Source organism: Abramis brama (assembly GCF_963993115.1).
Source record: "Abramis brama genome assembly, chromosome: 20".
NCBI lineage: Eukaryota > Metazoa > Chordata > Actinopteri > Cypriniformes > Leuciscidae > Abramis > Abramis brama.
The window spans coordinates 14,809,124-14,830,226 of record NC_139982.1 but is presented as its reverse complement, the minus strand read 5'-3'; the positions used below and the strand labels follow the sequence as shown (position 1 = coordinate 14,830,226).

The window sequence follows — 21,103 nt, the reverse complement described above, 5'->3', positions numbered from 1 at the left end:
TTGGACAAATTGAGGCAAAGATTTCAGAGAAAAACCAAGAGCTGTATAATCATGTCAAAGAGTCTTCTAGCAAAAGTAATGGTCTGGCTATCTTCGCTGCCATTGTACCATTTGTTGGACCCATTGTTAAATCAATTAATGATGCTAAAACTGCCAATGAAGCAGCTGCGAAAACCCAGGTTCTGTCCAGCGAAATGACTCAACTCTCCATTGAGAAGTCAAGTCTAATGAGCAAGGAGTGGAGCATCCATGTCAGGATGACTGATATGCAGCTGAAGTTGGCAAGCATGAAAATAGAAAATGGTAAGATTCTTGGTGACACTTTATAATAACTTTTATTAATTAATCATTAAAAATCATTGCATAATGTTTTACAGATCAGTAGTTAATATATATGCACATAGCTAGACATATGAGATAATGTGCCTGTTAATGTTTAATGAACTTATTCAACATTACATAATGATTAACAGATTTTTTTTATGTAAATCGAAATGCTGATATTTTATTAAACTTTCAATCAGCATGATCAAGCACTTTTTAAAAAATCTACAAATGACTGGTTTACAATGACTAAATTGATAAATGATTAAAAACATTATATAATGCTTAAATATATATAGTAATTTTAAGCACTTCACACACTATTCATGTTAACATATTATTCAATAACTCATGACAGTCTGTAAAAGTCACACATTTGGTCTTCGTTTGTTGTGGGGTGTATGCAGGCTAGGGTTCTAGTTTTTTGACTATTTTTTCAAATGAAGATTTCCTGAATTATAAATCGATTAAATTTAGCTTTCAAAAAATGTAACAAACGTTACTGTTTATAAGTAGCACTTCCTAAAACTTATCGGACTTTTAAGAACTTTCTGGAATTTATCAGAGAGAGAGAGAGCACGCTTTATGAGCAAACTACTCAACTTGATACATGATATTTGTTTCAGTAGCAATATATAATGTTACACAAGATAAGTGAAACTACCTCCCAGAAGAACAAGGCTATCTGGACCAATAATCTAGTGAGATTTCAGCAATCAGAAGAAGAGGAAGTGTGCCTTTAGAAGAATCTTCACTACAAGACAAGGGCATAATGCCACTCCAAATGCAAATTATTGGACAATACCAGTTTCATTAAACTTTAGAAGTCACAAAAATATGGAAGAATGAATTGAAATGGAAAATTCTATTTATTCTTCCATAATTTTGTGACTTCTATGGAGATTTCCACTATTTGATCCATTCTTCCTTTGATTTCTGCTCCAAGAAACTGGTCCCGTCCAATAATTCTCATTTGGAGTGGCATTCTGCACTTTTTTTCTAGTGAAGATTCTTCTACAGGATTCCTCTAAAGATGGACCAGATTCTTTCACTTAAAAGATCAATCATGCTCAACACATTCCCTGATTTACACCAGAAGCCTCAGAGTGATCTCTCATAATTAATGTCTGCTTCATATTATTTCTAAAGGTTCAATACCCGACCCTGTTCATCTGAATGACGTCCAAAAATGCCTTTCCCGAATCCAAAACATTCTGATTCAGCTTCAGAAGTTCTGGGAATCAGTGGGTGTAATGCTGGAGGCTCTCAAAGACGAGACTTTTGCTAATGAACACTTCATCGAGGAGATTGAATTGAAGGAGATCTTTCTGGCCTCTATTACTTCAGCACAAGGGGTAACTTAGACATTGAGAAAATGTTCAGTTGCAGGATTACAGAAATTGTTTTCACCTTGATTGTATACTTTTTTCTGTGATTGATTTTGTACCTCAAATCTTTCAGCATTGGAAGGCCTTCGGTGAATCCTGTCTGAGTGCAAAGAGCATCTTTAGCTTGCAGACTAAAGATGCGTATAAGTTCCTGGAGACCAGCCCATCTTCACTGACACCAGAGGAATGGAAAACAGAGTATGAAACTGTTATAGAGGATCTGAACAAAATAAGTCCTGATCCCTTTAATCCCGAAGCACCAGCTCCCATTGCTCCATAATGTACAAACTTAAGAAGTCTTTACAGTATAAACAGAGTACTCGACATACCTATAATGTTTCAGGCTTACTGCTTTGAATAAAACATTTATTTCTGATGCTGTTTTAATAAAACCTTTTCATTTCAAATAATTTTCTAATAATGAAATTTATTTTCATTGGGGTTGTAATACAGAGGTTGTTCATCCAAATGTATAATAATAAATCAATAAATGAAAGCATGAGAAACCAAGACTCACCACTAATATCATAACACGGACAACACCAAAGCATGAACAAGAGAACATGAGTGTATAAATACTTGTGGAAATTTATATAATGTCTTATTGCTTGTCAGATAATTTATGATACTGCCCAATGACATGGTCTCTGGTTCTAAAAGTTCAGGTAGACAAAATAAAAGACAACATCAAATATTGCAATCATTACATAAATAGCATGACTTAGCACTGTAGCTAATGCTAATAAAGAATACAGAGTAATACTGACCACTTTAGCCTACTTCTCAACCAACGTTTTCCCTGCAATCTTTGCAATCTTCACAGTCAAAAAAAAATATATAATTCTTCAACTTACACACAGTTGTAGCAAACACCACGAAGCATGGAGTAATAATAAAGAAACAAACTAGTAGGTAACATCACCGATTCAGGTGCGCTTTGGTCTCTGTGAGTAGCTTACGGAGCTAACAGGTGCTACTTCCGGTTTTTAGTCATAGCATAGGAAATAAAGAAAATATTCTCAATTTACACATTTTACCATAATTACTTACTGACAATGCTTTCGAAGGCATGAACATTAAAGAAAAACTGGAGCAGCAGTCACATGGAGCTTAAAGGGGTTCATGACATTTTCTTAGATCTTTTGACATAAATAAGGTCTTTGTACCATTAAAAAACCCTACAAGTTCCCTTTCGAAACGTTTACTCGTACTGCGTCGCTGGACGCTTTGGGGAAAATTCCTTTTTCTCAGATTTATTGAAGCCTTTTATTCAGTTCAGAAGAAGCCCAGCAGTGGACCAAGTAAAAGTAAAATAAATTACTATTATGTTCTGTGCTCTCCGCTGACTCTGCAGCTGAGAATGACGCTCCTCCCCTGCAACTATCAGGTGAGTATAACAGAGTTATATCTCTAAAATATTAGCATATTTTCGCCAGCGTTTGTTTCAAAATGCCGCACCTTTGAGCACGCCACTTGACGGGCACGAGTCTCGCCTCACTGCGTTCATTAACCGCTTTCTCTAGAAACGGCTGCTCCCCTCGTTGTCCACCATTCTCTTTCTCTCAGGCATGAGACGAAGAAACAATGGGCCTTTTCCCCTCTCAGAACCTTTCAGAGGATGCTAGGCCTAATGGCCTCCTCATCATCAGTACTTCCGCTGGGCTTGTTGCACTTGTTCTCTTCTGTGTCGAGTCCCTCACACAAATATCCAAGATGTTTTTTTGAATCCATTTATTTGAAAAAGCATGTTACATACAATACAAACACAAACTACATAACATTTAAAATTATACTATATTCATCATGATTTTGGCTATACAATTTTTACATAAATTCATCATTTAGTACCAGAGCAATTCTATAAATCAAACTACAGACAAGATGCTAATTTAAAAATAAATGTATTCTCATTTTTTACACAATTAGTTTTTCTTTTCAGGTTGCTTGTCTTTTATATTATGCATTTGCTGATTCCATTTATATAATCTTTCCACTTTCAAAATGTTTAGTGGAAAGAAAATTGATTTAAAAAACAAAAGAAGAAAAAAAGAAGATGTTTACAACATGGAATGACATATGTGAATGTCATTCATAAACTTTACAAGGAAACTAGTGGGAACGCCCACTAGCAACCACAGCGCTAGTCAGAGACAATTTGAATTCAGCTTTATAAAACACTATAAATGTGTATGTTGAATGTACTCCTATGTACTGCAAAGGAATGGCAGATATCATTGGCTAATGTGCACCGATGGCAGTTCCTATTTTGGTAAGATCTGCTATGGCAATGTCATACCGCCTTTTCCATTCCTCTGGTGACAGTGAAGATGGGTTGAACTCCAGGAACTTATACGCATCTTTATTCTGCAAGCTAAAGGCCTTCTTTGCCGTCAGACAGGATTCACCAAAGGCCTTCCAATGCTGAAAGATTTGAGATACAAAATGAATCACAACATAGAAAATGCAATGAAATTAACTGTCATAAACTGCAACTGAACATTTATTCAGTGTGTAAGTTACCTCTTGCGCTGAATCAATATGCATCAGAACAATCTCCTTCAGTTCATTCTCCTCAATGAAGTGTTCATTAGAAAAGGTCTCGCTTTTGAGAGATTCCAGAAATACTAGCACTGATTTCCAGAACATATTATGCTTAAGCAGAGTTTGTTGGATTTGATAAAGGTACTTTTGGACATCGCTCAGACGGACAGTTTCGGGTATTGAACCTTGAAAAAAAATATGAAGCAGAAAATGATTATGAGAGATCACTCTGAGGTTTTTGACATTGGCACACAGAGATCTTGAAAGAATCTCACCCTTTTCCGTCTTCTTGTTTGCCAACTTCAGCTGAACATCAGTCAGCCTGACTTGGATATTGTGCTCCTGGCTTTTCAGGTTTGACTTCTGAGCAATGAGTCGAGCTTTTTTATTAGCAAGAGCCTGGTTTTGTGCAGGTTTAGCTTGAAAAATGGATTTAAGAATGTGTCCAACAAATGGCAAAATGACAGCCAGGAAACTCAAACCAAACATTATTCCACGAGGAAATCTGGCCCGACACCGGTTTATCTTTGATTCAGTTTGTCCGATTTCCTCTAAGGTTTTCCTCAGTTCCATCTGAAGATCTCTCACCACCTTCTCTAGAGCCTCTATCTCCTTAGTAGTTTGTGCAATTTTTTTTTCAGCCTCAGCCTTTTCAAGAATCACATCACTGGTGCAGGAAGCCACACTGCGGTTGTGTTTCTCATATCTGATAATGACAGATTTCAGATAAACCATAGGTTCAATCACAGTAAACTTTGTAAACTTCATATTTTATAATGCTTTTGACATGTAACACTTAAAGGCAGGGTAGGTAGAATTTTTCTAAAAAAGAAAACATTCCAAATTTGTTTAAACTGTCTTTATATACCAATACATAATTAAAATGTAAGTACTCTGAAAAAGAAAATATAAAAATCGAGTGACTGTAGACCTTTTAATCTGCAATAAACACAGCTCATTATTTCCATTCACTCCCACCCCCTCCCTTCTGAGCTCCTTCCAAAGCGACGCCCCCAAAACACATGAACGCGCGACGCCAAACGCTCAGGCTCAGCTGGAAGACGCATTTATTACCTGAGACGAGTGGAGACGAGTGGAGGAGCGCAGTACATACAGTGACATCATGTCAGAATCACATGTAATAAAATACCTAACTTTATCACTATGAATATAAACAAATAAGATTTATTTTAGTACTCACTATCAAGCTAGCATATCGATAATGGTAAAGTTTCATTCGGTAACAAGCTATATTTATAAGGCAAAACTAAAAACAGGTTGCATTGATACACGTTTTTCCATTACCATCAGTTACACTGTGATGAAGGTGAATTTCGTGTAAGATTCATAACATATACGGGGCCCTATCTTGCACCCAGCGCAACTGACTTTGTACAGCGACGCATGTATCATTCCTATTTTGCACCCGCGCAAAGCGCGTTTTTCCCTCCACAGAAGCACGTCGCTAAACTAGGGAATGAACTTGCGCTCATTGGGCGGTTCAGCGCAAAAAAGGAGGTGTGTTCCGGCGCAAACGTTCCTTCATGCTATTTTGCAGGTTTAGAAAACAATTGCGCCACTAACCAGGAAAAAATAGTTTAAAGTCAGTGGCGCGTTGCGCATGTTATTCATATGCTATTTTAAGGGCGCATGCTTGGCCATAATCAATGTAGCGTGTGCACAACGCGCATACACTTTGATTCTCTCATCTACACAGAAGCAGCAGTTTTCATTTTTGCAAATCATGCATTATTACGATAGATAGATAGATAGATAGATAGATAGATAGACAATTTATTATAAAAGCATACATCTAGCTTACACATTTACCAAAATTATCATACGCCTTTTTAACCGAAGTTAATTTGGGTGGGTTTCTCCATCCCCAACCTCCCTGACGAGAGCGTTGCTCTCCTTGGCTGTGAACCGCTCCTGGCGCGCGTCTGGCAAATCCGCCGTTTTGATAGGAATCCGCTTTAGAACAAACGCGCCTGCTCTTAAAGGGAATGTGAGATGACGCTCTGATTGGTTTATTTCACGTTACGCCCAAACCACACCTATGAATAATGAAGCTCTTCAGACCAACCCATTTTAGATTTGCGCCTGGCGCAAGAGTCATTTATCCCGCCGGGAAACTAGCAACAGCGCCAAGACCCGCCCACAAAGTCACTTGCGCTTTGCGCTTTGACACTTGCGTTTCAGATCGTTAAAATAGGGCCCACGGTGTTTTACATGTAAGAGTTTCCATGATGAAAACATTGTTGACTCTAATGAAGACTAACGTACACTCCGAGTCCGGAGACAAGTACCGCATCGTCGGTTCGAGGACAGGTCCGGGGTTGAGGGCGAAGCAGAGGAGGTCGTTCAAGAGTGCGGGCAGGGTCCGAGGAAGTAGTTTTTGCCTTGTTTGCCTTCGCTGACTGCATATGCAGGTGCTTTGAGCTGAATATTTCCGGGAACGGTGACATGTGATGAGTGCACGCAGGGCAGCGCGCGCAGTGGGGCTCGGGCACGAGACATGAAGGCATCTGATTGGTTCTTTACATTCGCACCGAATGGCAGTGATTGGTCAGAGTTTTTACTGTCCTGCAGCTGCTACAGAGGTCTGATTTTTAGCGCAATTTTCCAACGGACAAAATTGCGATTGTTAACTCATGATTTCTGTTCTGTCTGTGCGCACCAATCTTGCACTTCTATCTCCTCCTCAACCAGACCACCTAGAGACTTCGGGTTTTCGGCATTATGTTAAGGAAGGTCTAATCTCGGGAACGCACAAAAAAAAAAAAAAAAAAAAAAAACATAAAAAGATTTACTATCTCTTAGTGTTGTGATCCCATGACGTCAGAAAATTGCGCTAAAACACTCACTGAGTTTTTATTACTTGTTTTCATTCCTTTTTCTGAACACATAATGTATTGACTACTCTCAGGATGGAAGGACCATTTCACCCAGTATAAAAAAAAGTGTTTCTGAACAGGATTACCTACCCTACCTTTAAGCTCTATTAGTCGGGATTAGTTTAAGATGAAGAGGTGGGGTAAAGTGATTATTACCAGAGCTTCACAGTGATTTTAGTCCTGTCCGAATGTACCATCTCAGCAATCATTATGGTAAATGACAGTAAAGATTACGGCGACTTTTACCTTACTGTATGTAAAAATGTCCGGAAAAATTGGTAATACTAATCCTGTGCGAATAGACCAGATGTAAATATGTACCTAAATATTCTGTGATTTTCTGTTTAAAAGTAGTTTACCACAGTTTTTCAAGTATGGAAGAGCTTGAAAAAGCACTCAGTTGTGTTCTAGGCGGTGGGACAAGTCAGTGGCAAAACTCAAGTGTTTCTGCTTACCATTCAGATAAAGAAAGGTTAAAAGCACTTGTCAGAGGCACAAAGCTTCTTTTTGCTTTAGGTAAGAGCGTATTACCAACAGAATCCAATCAGAATTTATTTAATTTAATTAATAAATCGTTAGACTGGACCTAACTGATATATATATAGGTTATATATATAACTTGTATGCGTTTACACACATGATATCAGGAAGCAACGTAATATCACGACAACAGGAAGGTAACAACTGTGCGTAAATTGAGTTACCCCTCCCACTTCTGCTAGTTTTACTGAGACTTCTTATCCCGTGTGAATTGGCCATTAATATTACAGATGTCCTGTGGTAAAATTACATTACTCCATCTACCCTTGTAAAACTAATCCCGTCTGAATAGGAAACATTTCCTAAAATATTACCTGTCAACCATCTCTTCCACTCCGTTAACAATTTCTGCGATCCATTCTCTTGCTTTTTCCAAAGACATCATGGTCTGAATGTTTTCATTATTTTCAACAGCGAGTTTCAGATGAGGGAACATTGAGGAAACCATTTGGTTACTTGTGTCCACACACTAAAAGACAGCAAGATTTTTTACATGTTATGTCCTTGCATGTGCCCCCTTAGATTTTTGAGCCAATTTAAATAAATTATTTTATATTAAATTCTATGTTTTTTGTAGGTACAAAATTAATAGTGCCCCAAAGTCATCACCTTTTGGTGATTTCGCCATTTGAAGCCAAAATATGCAGGTGGTTGGGGGAATCCATCCAAAATTTTAAATAAACATTTATAATAATTAAAATTAATTTATCAACACAACCAAAGAGAATTGCACTGTATATCATTGTCAAATGCATCAAATACTACAACAATGTGTCCTGTCATGTCAAACATTTATCATCAAACATTTACCTTATCTCCACCAGAAGACAGAAAGTCTAACAGAGTTTAATAAAAATAAATTTATTTAGCAAATCAGACATGTATTATATTCAATAGACGTTGTTTTTCTGCTGCTCCTAGCAACTACTGGACCTACTGAAAATGTGAGAAATGATGTACTATTTCCAAATTATATATTTTTTTTATTTATCCTAAAAGTACAAAAATCTATAAAAACCATGAAAGCCTGTGTGACCTTGAATTTAAATGTTCTTCAATCATGCATGAACTGAAATTTAAGTTATTACAGTGAAATATATACATTTATTCAATGCATTATTAAAAGCTACACTGTCATTTCTATTAATTTCAATGCAATTCAGTTCTACTCCTTCAAATTTTTGTTTTGTACCTGAATTCAAATTTATTACAAATATATTCTCTATTCCTTCTGTTGGTTATATTAGCTTATTTTGAGAGTTTTAAAAACTCTTTAGTTTGACTTCAATAAGAGAAAAGTCAGAAGATCATTGACTTTACCTTCTGCAGAAGAGACTCAGAGGAGGCAAAGAGATTCTGGGTTTCAAGAGCACACTCTCTGAGAACCCTCTCCAACTTGGGGAACTTAGCCAAACAGAGATAGGAGAGATGGTAGAGCAAAGCCGTACGCTCAGCCGATGGAAGAAGCTCCTGAAAGAAGCTGAGTTGATTTTCTTCCATCACTTCTGTAGAATTACAAATGTAATACTTACTACATGATGGTTTTGCACAGGCTTGTGTCAAATACCACAACATTAAGCATGTAAATTCTTTAAGACAGAGATTTTTATTGCACTTTATTGATCAAAAACAATTCATAGACCTTAAAAGGTTCATACTCACCTTTATTAACGGGCATTACTCTGCTGGAAGACATCTTCACTCTTCTTAGTCTGTAAAGAAATTGCAGTGCCTGAAAAAATAAAATAAAAAATGAGACAAGAATCACTTCATTAATGATGGATGGAGCATGTCAGTAAACGATACCTGTAAGAGGAATGAACTTCTAAGCAATGCAGTTGTTGATATCAGCATAGGCAATTTATACTCTATGGCGCCTCCTTAATGTTTGGAACGAAAATACATACAGTAAAACTGTAAAACTGTCAAATAACAGAGGGAGTATCCTTTGGGGATTAGCAGGCATCCTTAAAGGGATAGTTGGCACAAAAATGTAATTTTTTTTAGATTTACTAACAATGAATATTTGATATTTCCATCTGTTGGATCTAACTGTCTGTCTGTGAGAAAACTGAGTGGGTGTTGTTTATAAATGTAATAATTTGATTGCTCTCTGCCAGTGGTTCCTGTACAAGCCTGTTGATGACACTTAATTAAAAAAAATAAGTTTTCACAATTGCACAAACATGCCTTGCTTTAAGCTAAGTCAAGAGTACATAAACAGCCTTAGTTAAAATGGCCAGGATAGTGGTTTAACCCATAACACCTTGCAATTAAAGGCTGCAATGAGGCCCTCTACTGGTCCAGGCATGATCCACTAAGGTCTGTCCATCAGCATCATCTGTCAAATTCTTTTCATTCACACAGTGGCGGAGCCAGAGGGGTGTCCGGGGTGACAAAATTTGATTCGCTACTGGTAGTTGCTGATGCTGATTTTATTTGTATTTTTTTACGTTCGCCGGCAGTGCGCACAGTTTTCAAACGGACGAGCAGAGGACGAGAGAATATGGTTGCAAGATACGAAGAATAAGAAAACATCATATTTGAAGTAAGTGTTTAAGGTTTAACATCAAGGTTGTTTGCTCTTAATTAATTTTATGAGACACTGTGTGAGTTAATAAGGCTGCAATAGGCTACCAGTCAATCAGACTAGAGATCGGTTCACAATTTAGCATAACAATCCGTATAATTACACCTGTGCTAGTAATACACAGACTCAAAAAAAATAACTCATTGGACAATTTCCATCCAATAAATATGTGTAGCCCCAACTCATAAAAAACTAATTCATGCAATGAAATGTAATTAAGTTGGTTCAACTCAATTTTGACCAACTTAAGTGAGTTGGTCCAACTCAATTATGAGCAACTTAAATGAGTTGGTCCAACTCAATTTTGATCAAATAGTTTAGATGAAATGGATACATTTATAAAATTAGTTGTACGCTTCTTAAACTTAAATTAGAACATTTCATTGAAAAATCAATTAGGAAATCCTTGTTTTGTACCCCATAGAGACAAGAGACAAATTTTAATCGAGATGTTTTTATTTAAAACTCAATAGTGCAATAGTTATTTAATGTGAAAAGTACTTAGAAAAATGCAAGTACACATTTTAAAGCCTTTTTCCAAACATGTGCAAATGTCTTTGTTCTGTTGAACACAAAGGAAGATATGTTAAAGAATATGGGAAACTGAACAGTTCTGGGCCACCATTGACTTCCATAGTAGGAAGAAAAAACAACTATGAAAGTCAATGGTGGCCCAGAATTGTTAAGTTTCCCATATTCTTTAACACATCTTCCTTTGTGTTCAACAGAACAAATACATTTATACAGGTCTGGAACAACCCCAGGATCAGTAAATGATGACAGAATTTTCACTATGATGAGTGAACTATCCCTAAAGACAAGAACGACTAAGTATAAATACACACAAAAAGTGTGTAAGAAAAAGCATGTAAGAGTTAAAAAAAAAAAAAAAGTGTGGTGTGTGTGCGTGCATAAGTATGTTAATGACTCAATATACAACAATGTATTCTCAAATAATTCTCATTGTGTTCTCAAAAAAAGTGCACATCTCATGCAAACAGCTTGATTAAGTTGCTGGATATTTGCATTCAGCCTATGTCCATCCAAGTTCATTAGGATTTTCTGTATATACTCGACGGTGTACTTGAGGTTGTCAGGAAAATTAAGATCAAGAGCATAAATGAGACCGAACAGCATGATGAATGCCAGGATCACGCAGTCTAGGTCGCTCAAAACCTTAATGCCCTTGATCACAACTCCTATGTCTTCTGTACAACCTCCATGACTGTGTTTGGGATTTCATTTTCTGCATCCTCAGTGGCCTGGACAAAACACAAAACACTTTGGTTAAGCCCAGGTGAATTTGACCCTTTATATTTTAAAAGTAATCAGCAAATTGCATTGCTACTTTTCACTTTTACTATTTCATTGTTGGCTGCCATTTACTTCCATTCTATGGACATACACATCTGAAAACTTCTACAAATTCTACTGTGTTCAGATGAACAATGAAAGGCATACACATGGAATGAAAAAAGTTATTACCCCTGCAAAATGATTACTATTAAAAATATTATTTTATTAAAATGAATAAAACAAAATATTATTATTCCACTAATACATATTTTGTGAAATGAAAATGAAAATTGAGCATTTAATAATAATCAATCATATATTATTTTATAAAACATAAAAGTATTAACATAATTGTTGTTATATATATTTAAAAAAAATCACTTACCACATACTCCTTGAAGAAAGAGTCTGGATCTTCAGTCAGGTAGATCATCAGGCCTTTCAGGATGCACTCTCTCCTGATGTTTATGTTGTCGCACTACAGCAGGGGGAAAATCAAGACTGAAATTAGCCAAATGCAGAAAGCTGTACAATAACTAGACAAAACAGAAGACATTGCATGCATTTATACTAACAGAGTCTGTGATCGCCAGGGCGTTTTTGATCTTTTGCCCCTTCACTCCTCCTTTGCTCTTGAAGATCTGCATCAATTTATCTGAAAAGTGGTCCAGCTGTAGGAACATTGATTGCAGTGGCTTCGTAGTGATCTGCATGAACTCTGCGTTCACCTTCAAAATGGGCAAAAAAAAACCAACAACAAAAAAACAATTTGTTTTGTTTATCCTTCTTACTATGAAAAGAACCTAATAACGACTAAAATAAAACACTACATAACATGTTTACTTACTACACTCTGCTGAAAAAGAGCTGGCCATTGATTCTTGAACACCTCTATCATGGGCATTGGCTGACGACAATGGGTTTGAAGTCTATTAATGAAGGTGGAATGTGGATTGTGTTTCCGGTATCTGTGGGTGTTAAATGTCCTGTAAATATTACTTTCAAATGCACATCCTACAAACATACACTGAACTGTTTCATTATGCCTGAGATGTCCATTTATGTGTTGAAAATAATCTTTCTGTTGCTAGCTCCTTGCATGAACACACATGACACTGGAATGTTGTTAATTCTTCTGGCTTTGGAGTTTCCTGTTTAGCGTGTATTTTGTATGTGTGATTAAGAAGCTTACTCCATGTACTAAACGTGGGCAATCTGTGTATGGACATGGATAGCGAAAACTGCCCCTAAAGCACACATGAGTCTGCCTAAAATGCTGCAGCAACAAATACCTGCTAGCTAGTTTCGATGGACACATTCTTTGCACTGCCACATTCACAATCCTAAAAAGAAGAAGAAAAAAGTATTATAAGATACCATATTTAACAAATGACACAAGTAAATCAGAATATTTGAATATGACTTACTATAACTAGGAGGTTGCTGTTCACCTGGTCATTCATAAAACTGTGAAAGAGAAGATGTTGATTAGGAGTGGGAACCAGTACTCATATGAAAATATGCTTTTTGTTTACATGGTTCTGTTTTACCCAACTCGTTCACTTAAAGGATTAGTTCACCTCAAAATGAAATTTCCTGATAATTTACTCACCCCAATGCCATCCAAGATGTTCATGTCTTTCTTTCTTCAGTGGAAAAGAAATTAAGTTTTTTGAGGAAAACATTTCAGGATTTTTCTCCACACAATGGACTTCAACGGTAACCAAATTGTTGAAGTCCAAATCAATGCAGTTTCTAAGGGCTCTGAAGTGCTTCAAAGGGCTCTGCACGATCCCAGCTGAGGAATAGGGTCTTATCTAGCGAAACGATCAGTCGTTTTCTAAAAAAAAAAATCCTGAAATGTTTCAAAAAACTTAATTTGTTTTCCACTGAAAAAAGAAAGACATGAACATATTGGATGGCATTAGGGTGAGTAAATTATCAGGAAATTTTCATTTTGAGGTGAACTAATCCTTTAATATAACACACTATACAATTCTCTCACGTAATTAAATTGATTTTAAAATAATTTAAAATGTTTACTTGGTACAATTGTCTACCAGCAATATTCAACCCAGTCGCATGAAAATGCATATAGCACGCATTGTGTTTCATCGTGCAATTGATACGGATGCCTATTTGTTTTTTTGAGGTTTTTTGCAAAAAACGTTGCAAAAAACCTAAACGTCTGACAAATGTCCTATCTTGTAGGACTATCTTGTATAATCTGTTTAGAAACAAAACCCTTGGATATCCCTATTGGATATCGCATGGCCCATGGGGGCGGAAGTGGCATTGCAAGCCGACACTAAGAACTGGTCCTTCGCGATACTGGCCACTGGGGGCGAGTATACAGGAAAATACTGGTTCTACACGGAGGCTATAGAATCTAGCAAACGTGTTAGGTTCGCCCAGCCCGCAGCTCTACATATATCTGTCAGCGAGGCGCCTTGAGTCAGCGCCACACTTCTAGTTGAGTGTGCTCGCAACCCAAACGGACAAGGCACGCCTTGGGCTCCGTAAGCCAAGGCGATGGTATCAACTATCCAGTGGGCCATCCTCTGCTTGGAGACAGCCTTTCCCTTCTGCTGGCCTCCGTAACAGACGAAGAGCTGATCTGAGGTCCTAAAGCTTTGCGTTCTGTCCATGTATAACCGCAATGAGCGGACGGGACAGAGAAAAGCCAGGGCTAGGTCTGCCTCCTCCGAAGGCAGCGCTTGCTGGTTCACTACATGGTCCCTGAACGGAGTAGTAGGAACCTTGGGCATGTATTCGAGCCGGGGTCTCAGGACAACGCGAGAGTTGGTCGGCCCGAATTCTACGCTCGATTCGTCGACCGAAAATGCTTGCAGGTCCCCTACCCTCTTGATTGAAGCCAAAGCAGTCAGGAGCACTGTCTTTAGTGACAGGATCTTTAACCCTCTGGGGACCAAAAACGCGCCCGCGCGTTTTGCTCGTTTTTTTTTTTTTAGCAATGTAAATTAAGTTCATAATGCTCTGTTAATTTTGAACTTTCATTTTCGTGTTATACATCAATCGATCCTGTTCAGTTTCTATTTTTTTTCTGTGTACTCACAATAAAAATAAAGTGTTTTGCTTTTTGCCAAATAAAGAAAAATTAACATGATGCGAGTTCTGCACTCTCTCTGTCAGTGAACTCCAATTTGAAACGCGTTCGAAAATGATCTGTAACTCCGAGAAAATTCAGTCAAACAGGCAAACATACCCACGGGCATAAAGCTTGAGATCTCATCTTTTAAATGAAGTAATTTATATAAAAAACAAATATTCTCAGCTTCTGTAATCTGTATGAAAAGAGAGTGATTCCAGTCGAGCTCATTCACTTTAATTCGTTCACGCCTACTCACGGAGCGCGCTATTCACAAGATAATGTGTCAAGCCATCTATGCAAAACAGGCAAACGCCCCCAAGCAAATGCATTAAACGCTTCAAGTTTCATCATTCAGTCACCTGCGCGTTGGGAAGATGGCACGATACACCGGTGCAGAAGCCCTTCAGCTCGTCCTGGATACTAGCGACGAAGAGTCCACATTTGTGACCCGTCACGGAAACCAGGGACACAAGTCGGCAGCACAACTTTCGAGCAAAATGAGAAATAAGCGTTTTATTTCAAAATTGGTGATTTTCGTTTTTTTGCAGAATCTGTTAGTTGAGATCACGAAGAAGCCTCTCCATGTTTGAGATAGCAGTATTGGTATATTTAAAAGCGTACATTTTGAGTTTGAAATCGGCTTGTTTTTCGGAGATTCTAACACGCAGTAGGGGCGTGTCATTGTTGGTGTGTATTTCCATACTGAATAAGCCGGTGTGACTACTTATTATGCAGCGCTCTGGCCGGCTCTATCTGATTTCAAAATTCAATGAAGATGGATGCCAATAACATTACAATGTCCAGCAATCGATTTAAATAGTAGGTTACATGGGGTTTAATTTGTCGTTAAATGAGATGTAGCCTAATACATGTTGTCAGTGCCAATGCATAGATCCGCCTATTTAACCAACGTGTATCTTAATGGTCCAGTGGTAGAGCTTTTGCCAGCAGTGTCAGAGGGTCTGAGTTTGAATCCGCCCTTGTATAGGTTTTTTTTTTCTCGTATAGTTTTTTTTTCTCTAATCAAAACGATTATGTTCATCAGTGGTTGTATATCATGCAGGGACACGCAAACGTTTGCATTATGTTTTGTGGTTTCACCAGAACGAATAGAGAGTATCCGCAATGCAACGGATTGAAGCGCGCGTCGAGTGAAGACAGTGTGGTGTGTGCACGAGCCACATGAGAAAACACCATATCTGCGCCACTGATCGCAGCGGCAACGAGCACTTTGATCACTTGATTTAAAAAAAAAAAAAAAAATCAGCGCTAGTATCTTATTTAAAAAACGAACGAATTGAATGCTCTGCCAGTTAACTGGAGATGTTTTATTTATTTGTAGAATTGGTACATTCGTGTCGCGAGATGTTTTAAAAAGTGGTGGGAACATGTCCCATCCGTCCCACCCGCAAATTATGCCTATGCCTATTTCCATAGTTTATTGCTTATTATTTATCATTAGCAAAAGTTTGTTTCATGTTGCACGAGTAGGCTACACCGAAGAAAATTCCTAGTCTGTGAAACCTTTCATTGACAATGGCAATAAAATCTATTCTGATTCTGATTCATACTTGGATTCATAGCCTACATATATATATATATATATATATATATATATATATATATATATATATATATATATATATCACATAGCACATCCTGTTTTTGATTTGAACATTGTCTAGAGTTTATCTTATTTTTTATTCAGTGTACACAAGAGTTGCCTTTACAGGCCTTGCCTTTACATTATCGGTAGATTCCTTTTGTTTATTTATCGCTCACAATTGCTTTGTTTATAGCCGACTGATTATTTTTTTATTTTGCTCACATTTAATTTGCTTAGAGCAACATTTATAATTTAGAACATTTAGTTCCTCCACACAGAGGAATTACAATAAAACAGATTGAAAAACAAAACCTTTGAATGTCCTCTCATTCTTTCTTCAGGCTGCCTCACTTGATGGCCCATTAGCCATTGGGGGGGGTGTCTATGTCACACCCCTGGTCTGAATCTCATTAATATTGATAGGCCATTACCACTCCCATGCATAGACCTCTTCTGACAAAAAAACTGTCTTACAATGTTTAAATCAATGTATTGTTTTATAAGAACGATTAGGCAGGATGATTTTCACATCATTTTGAAGCCAGAACTCGAAGCGAAAACATCCATTAGTCAAAAGTCTTGTGGACACATATTTAGTATGTGTTTTGTGGTCTTATTTCAGCAACTTTCATTTTTATTTTTTTCAATAACCACGAAACATTATTCTCTTAAAAATACAAACATGTACATACATGTTACTTACATATTATGGTAGCCTCGTTTGTGCTATATAGAGTGAATTCACACCTTTGCCATTAACATGTTTATAAATAACTGAAAAAAGCACAAATGTCAGGGCATGTCAAAACATCCCAAGGGCCCCAAAAACACCTTGGTCTAAGGTGATTTTGGGGCCCTTGAGATGTTTTGACATGCCCTGACATTTGTGCTTATTTCAGCTACTTACAACATACCATTGGCCAACATGTAATTTTGCTGTATTCAGCACAAACTCTGCTACAATAATGTGTGAGCAAAATGGACGTAGACCTACATGTTTGCATTTTATAGAGATAAAAAAATATTATGCATGGTTAGTAAGTTTTGGGGAAAAATTGTCACCGAAATAAGGCCATATAACACTGAATAGCTGTTGTCCACAAGACTTTTGAGTTACCATTCTTGTAGGCTATAATTTTTACTACAAAATTATGTGAAAATCATTCTGACCACTCTTTCACAAACAACAATATAACAATTTAAATTTTGTAAGTCAGTTTTTGTGTTAGCACTGCTGTATGTGTGGGAGTTTTGATGTCCATGAATATTAATGTGATTCACACCAAGGGAGACAAAAGACACTCCCCCAATGGCTAATGCCCCATCAAGGTGCTGTGAGGCAGCCTGAACAAAGAATGAGAGGAGATTCAAAGGTTTTGTTTTTCAATCTGTTTTATTGTAATTCCTCTGTGTGGAGGAACTAAATGTTGTGCCTCACAAGACCACTGTGCTACATATATGAACATAGGCTATAGTACCGGTCAAAAGTTTGAACACATTACTATTTCTAACATTTTTGAAAGAAGCCTGCATTTATTTGATCAAAAATACAGAAACAACAGTAATATTGTGAAATATTATTACAATTTAAAATAATGATTTTCTATTTTAATATACTTTAAAATATAATGTATTTCTTTGATCAAAGCTGTAGGCTTTCCACATCATTAGTGTTTTCAGTGTCACATGATCCTTCAAAAATCATTCTAATATGATGATTTTATACTCAGGTATGATCAATGTTGGAAATAATATTATTTATCTTAATATTAGGCCTTAATAGGTCTTAATATTTTTTTTTTATAACCAGTGATACTTTTTTCAGGGTTCACTGATAATTAAAAAGTTAAAGGTAGGGTCGGCAGTTTTTTTCTATTTTTTTTTTTTTTTCAAATTTGTTTAAACTTTCTTTATATACAAATACATAATTAAAATGTAAGTACTCTGAAAAAGAGAGTATAAAAATCGAGTGTCTCTAGTCCTCTCAGGGCGCAATAAACACAGCTACTTATTTCCATTCGGAACGAATGAAATGATTGGCTGGGCGACTGTCACTCTCCCTCGCTACCATGGCTACCACCCCTGCTGCTAGGGAGCTAGGAGCTGCCCACATGCGCGCACCCGTTTGACTCGAGGAGAGGAAGAGGCACGGAGAGAGGCACGGAAGCTAGGAAGAATCACAATAATGGCAGAGTAAGAGCAGTCAAAATTCCCAGTACCTGCATATACAGTCAGCGAAGGCAAACAAGACAAAAAAAGGAACTAGTAAGGTAGAAAGGTAGGCTACTTGTCTTCGGAGTGTAACGTTAGTCCTCATCAGAGCTAACAGTGCTTTCATCGTGGAAGCTCTTACATGCAAAACACCATATATGTTATGAATCTTACACGAAATTCACCTTCATCACAGTGTAACTGATGGTAATGGGAAAACGTGTATCAATGCAACCTGTTTTTAGCTTTGCCTTATGTTACTAGCTCTCAATGAGTATGTTACTTCCGAATCAAACTCAATATATTTTAAACTTTACCAGTATCGATATGCTAGCTTGATAGTGAGTACTAACAGCCATGTTAGTTGTTTATATTCATAATGATAAAGTTAGGTATTTTATTACATGTGATTCTGACATGATGTCACTACATGCACTGCACTCCTCTTTGCTCGGCGCTGGCAAAGCGTCCTCCAGCTGAGCAGTCGGCATCGCGCGTTCATGTGTTTTGGGGGCGTGACTTTGGAAGGAGCCCAGAAGGGTTGTGAATGGAGTGAATGGAATATGTAGCTGTGTTTATTGCAGTCCTGAGAGGACTACAGTCACTCGATTTTTATATTCTCTTTTTCAGAGTACTTGCATTTTAATTATGTATTGGTATATAAAGACAGTTTAAACAAATTTTGGAAAAAGTTTTTTAGAAAAATCCTGCCTACCCTGCCTTTAAAAAGAACAGCATTTATTCAAAATAGAAATCTTTCATAACAATACAAGTCATTACATCCTTTCAAAAAAAGAAAGAAAGGTAGTGTATACTGTTACAAAAGATTTTAAATAAGTTTCTTTTAGGATGATAAATGGTTTACAATAGGGCTGGGTATTGACACAAATTTCACAATTCGATTCGATTTCGATTCACAAGCTTACAATTCGATTCGATTTCGATTACGATTCGATTCAATATCGATTATTTTGGATATCAGGTACAATACATTGCAAATTTTCTCAAGGAAAACAAATCTCTTAACTATTATTGTAAATTATGGGAGTCAGTTAGCCTATAGGCTTCATTAGCCTACTAATATTGAAGGTAAAAATTAACTGATTTGTATACAAACACTTAAAATACACTTTTATTTATTTTTATAATAATAAAGTTATATGAAATTATATAAAAATTTAAATGGTGGCTGTCATAAAAAAAACTTTCCAGATTTATTCAAACATGCATTAAATATTGAAGAACATAAAAAATTATAATGAATATGTAATATGGTGCATATATTTAACAAAATGCTCCTCTCTAGAGTTAATTTTTCTAGCTGACTAACGAGTTTATGGTCACTGGATATTGTTTTCTGAGGTAAATGTGACGTTACATGACATTGTTTACTAACGTCAAGTCAAGTCAAGTCAAGTGTATTTATATAGCGCTTTTCACAATACAGATTGCATCAAAGCAGCTTCACAGCATTAAACCAAAATAACACAACAAGGTTGTTTCTAGTGTAAATTTATTGATTGATAAAATTAAATTAATATCCCCAAAATATCCCCAACTGAGCAAGCCAAAGGCAACAGTGGCAAGGAACCGAAAACTCCATCAAGTGACCTAATGGTGTCCTAAAACTCCATCAGGTGACCCAATGGAGAAAAAAAACCTTGGGAGAACCCAGGCTCAGTCGGGGGCCAGTTCTCCTCTGGCGTTTATGAACTAGAGGCCAGATTGTAGTTTGAACAGTAAGATTTAAAATGTTATATGAATGCCTGGCTAAAGAGATGCGTCTTTAATCTAGTTTTAAACTGGGAGAGCGAGTCTGAGCAACGAACAGTATCAGGAAGGCTATTCCAGAGTTTCGGAGCTAAATGTGAAAATGCTCTCCCTCCTTTGGTGGATCTGGATATCCTAGGTATGACCAAAAGCCTCGAATTTAGTGATCTTAAAGAGCGCGATGGATTATAGGGCGATAGAAGATCCATTAAATAGACTGGAGCTAAGCCGTTTAGGGCTTTATAAGTCAGTAGTAATACCTTGTAACTGATACGGAACTTTATAGGTAACCAATGCAGTGATGATAAAATCGGTGTTATATGATCATATTTTCTTGATCTAGTAAGAACTCTAGCGGCTGCATTTTGGACTAACTGTAGCTTGTTTATTGAGGATGCAGGACAACCAGCTAATAAAGCATTACAGTAATCTAGTCTCGAGGTCATGAATGCATGAACTAACTTTTCTGCATCGGAAACTGATAGCATATTACGTAGCTTAGCAATGTTTCTAAGGTGGAAAAAGGCTGTTCTTGTAACATATGAAATATGATTTTCAAAAGACAGGTTGCAATCGAGTATAACACCCAGGTCTTTTACTGTAGAGGATAAAGTAACAGGACATCCTACGATGTTAAAATTGTATTGCGAGAGGTTTTGTGGGCGGTTTTTTGAACCGATAAGTATTACCTCTGTCTTGTCTGGATTTAATAAAAGAAAATTACGCGTCATCCAATCTTTGATATCTTTAACACATTCTGTCAATTTGGATAATTTAGCGTTTTCATCCGGCCGTGATGAAGTATATATTTGAGTGTCATCAGCATAA

The 21,103-nt window shown here is 36.9% G+C and overlaps 2 protein-coding genes across 2 annotated transcripts; both read right to left on the bottom strand.

The window, feature by feature from the left end:
- Window positions 1-3,435: 3,435 nt before the first annotated feature.
- Window positions 3,436-9,520, bottom strand: LOC311071234 (uncharacterized protein). Its single transcript, XM_084095515.1, has 7 exons — window positions 9,497-9,520; window positions 9,353-9,422; window positions 9,011-9,195; window positions 8,005-8,159; window positions 4,529-4,959; window positions 4,233-4,438; window positions 3,436-4,133 (listed from the first exon to the last, which is right to left on the bottom strand). The coding sequence occupies exons 2-7, from the start codon at window positions 9,384-9,386 to the stop codon at window positions 3,951-3,953; spliced, it is 1,194 nt and encodes a 397-aa protein (XP_083951641.1). The 5' UTR covers window positions 9,387-9,422; window positions 9,497-9,520; the 3' UTR covers window positions 3,436-3,950.
- A 1,491-nt stretch (window positions 9,521-11,011) lies between these two features.
- Window positions 11,012-13,035, bottom strand: LOC311071206 (uncharacterized protein). The gene is made up of 6 exons (XM_084095435.1): window positions 13,004-13,035; window positions 12,869-12,919; window positions 12,424-12,544; window positions 12,152-12,304; window positions 11,962-12,054; window positions 11,012-11,542 (listed from the first exon to the last, which is right to left on the bottom strand). The coding sequence occupies exons 2-6, from the start codon at window positions 12,892-12,894 to the stop codon at window positions 11,480-11,482; spliced, it is 456 nt and encodes a 151-aa protein (XP_083951561.1). The 5' UTR covers window positions 12,895-12,919; window positions 13,004-13,035; the 3' UTR covers window positions 11,012-11,479.
- Between the last annotated feature and the right edge of the window lie 8,068 nt (window positions 13,036-21,103).

Excerpts from the sequence above, each read along its gene's own strand:
- LOC311071234 (XM_084095515.1), bottom strand. The coding sequence starts at position 9,386 with ATGTCTTCCAGCAGAGTAATGCCCGTTAATAAAG. Across the intron at positions 8,160-9,010 it reads CTGAGTCTCTTCTGCAGAAG|TGTGTGGACACAAGTAACCA; the intron begins GTAAAGTCAATG and ends GCTGTCTTTTAG. Across the intron at positions 4,134-4,232 it reads ATATTGATTCAGCGCAAGAG|CATTGGAAGGCCTTTGGTGA; the intron begins GTAACTTACACA and ends CAAATCTTTCAG.
- LOC311071206 (XM_084095435.1), bottom strand. The coding sequence starts at position 12,894 with ATGTGTCCATCGAAACTAGCTAGCAG. Across the intron at positions 12,055-12,151 it reads CCCTGGCGATCACAGACTCT|TGCGACAACATAAACATCAG; the intron begins GTTAGTATAAAT and ends CCCCTGCTGTAG. Across the intron at positions 11,543-11,961 it reads CTTTCTTCAAGGAGTATGTG|GCCACTGAGGATGCAGAAAA; the intron begins GTAAGTGATTTT and ends TGTTTTGTCCAG.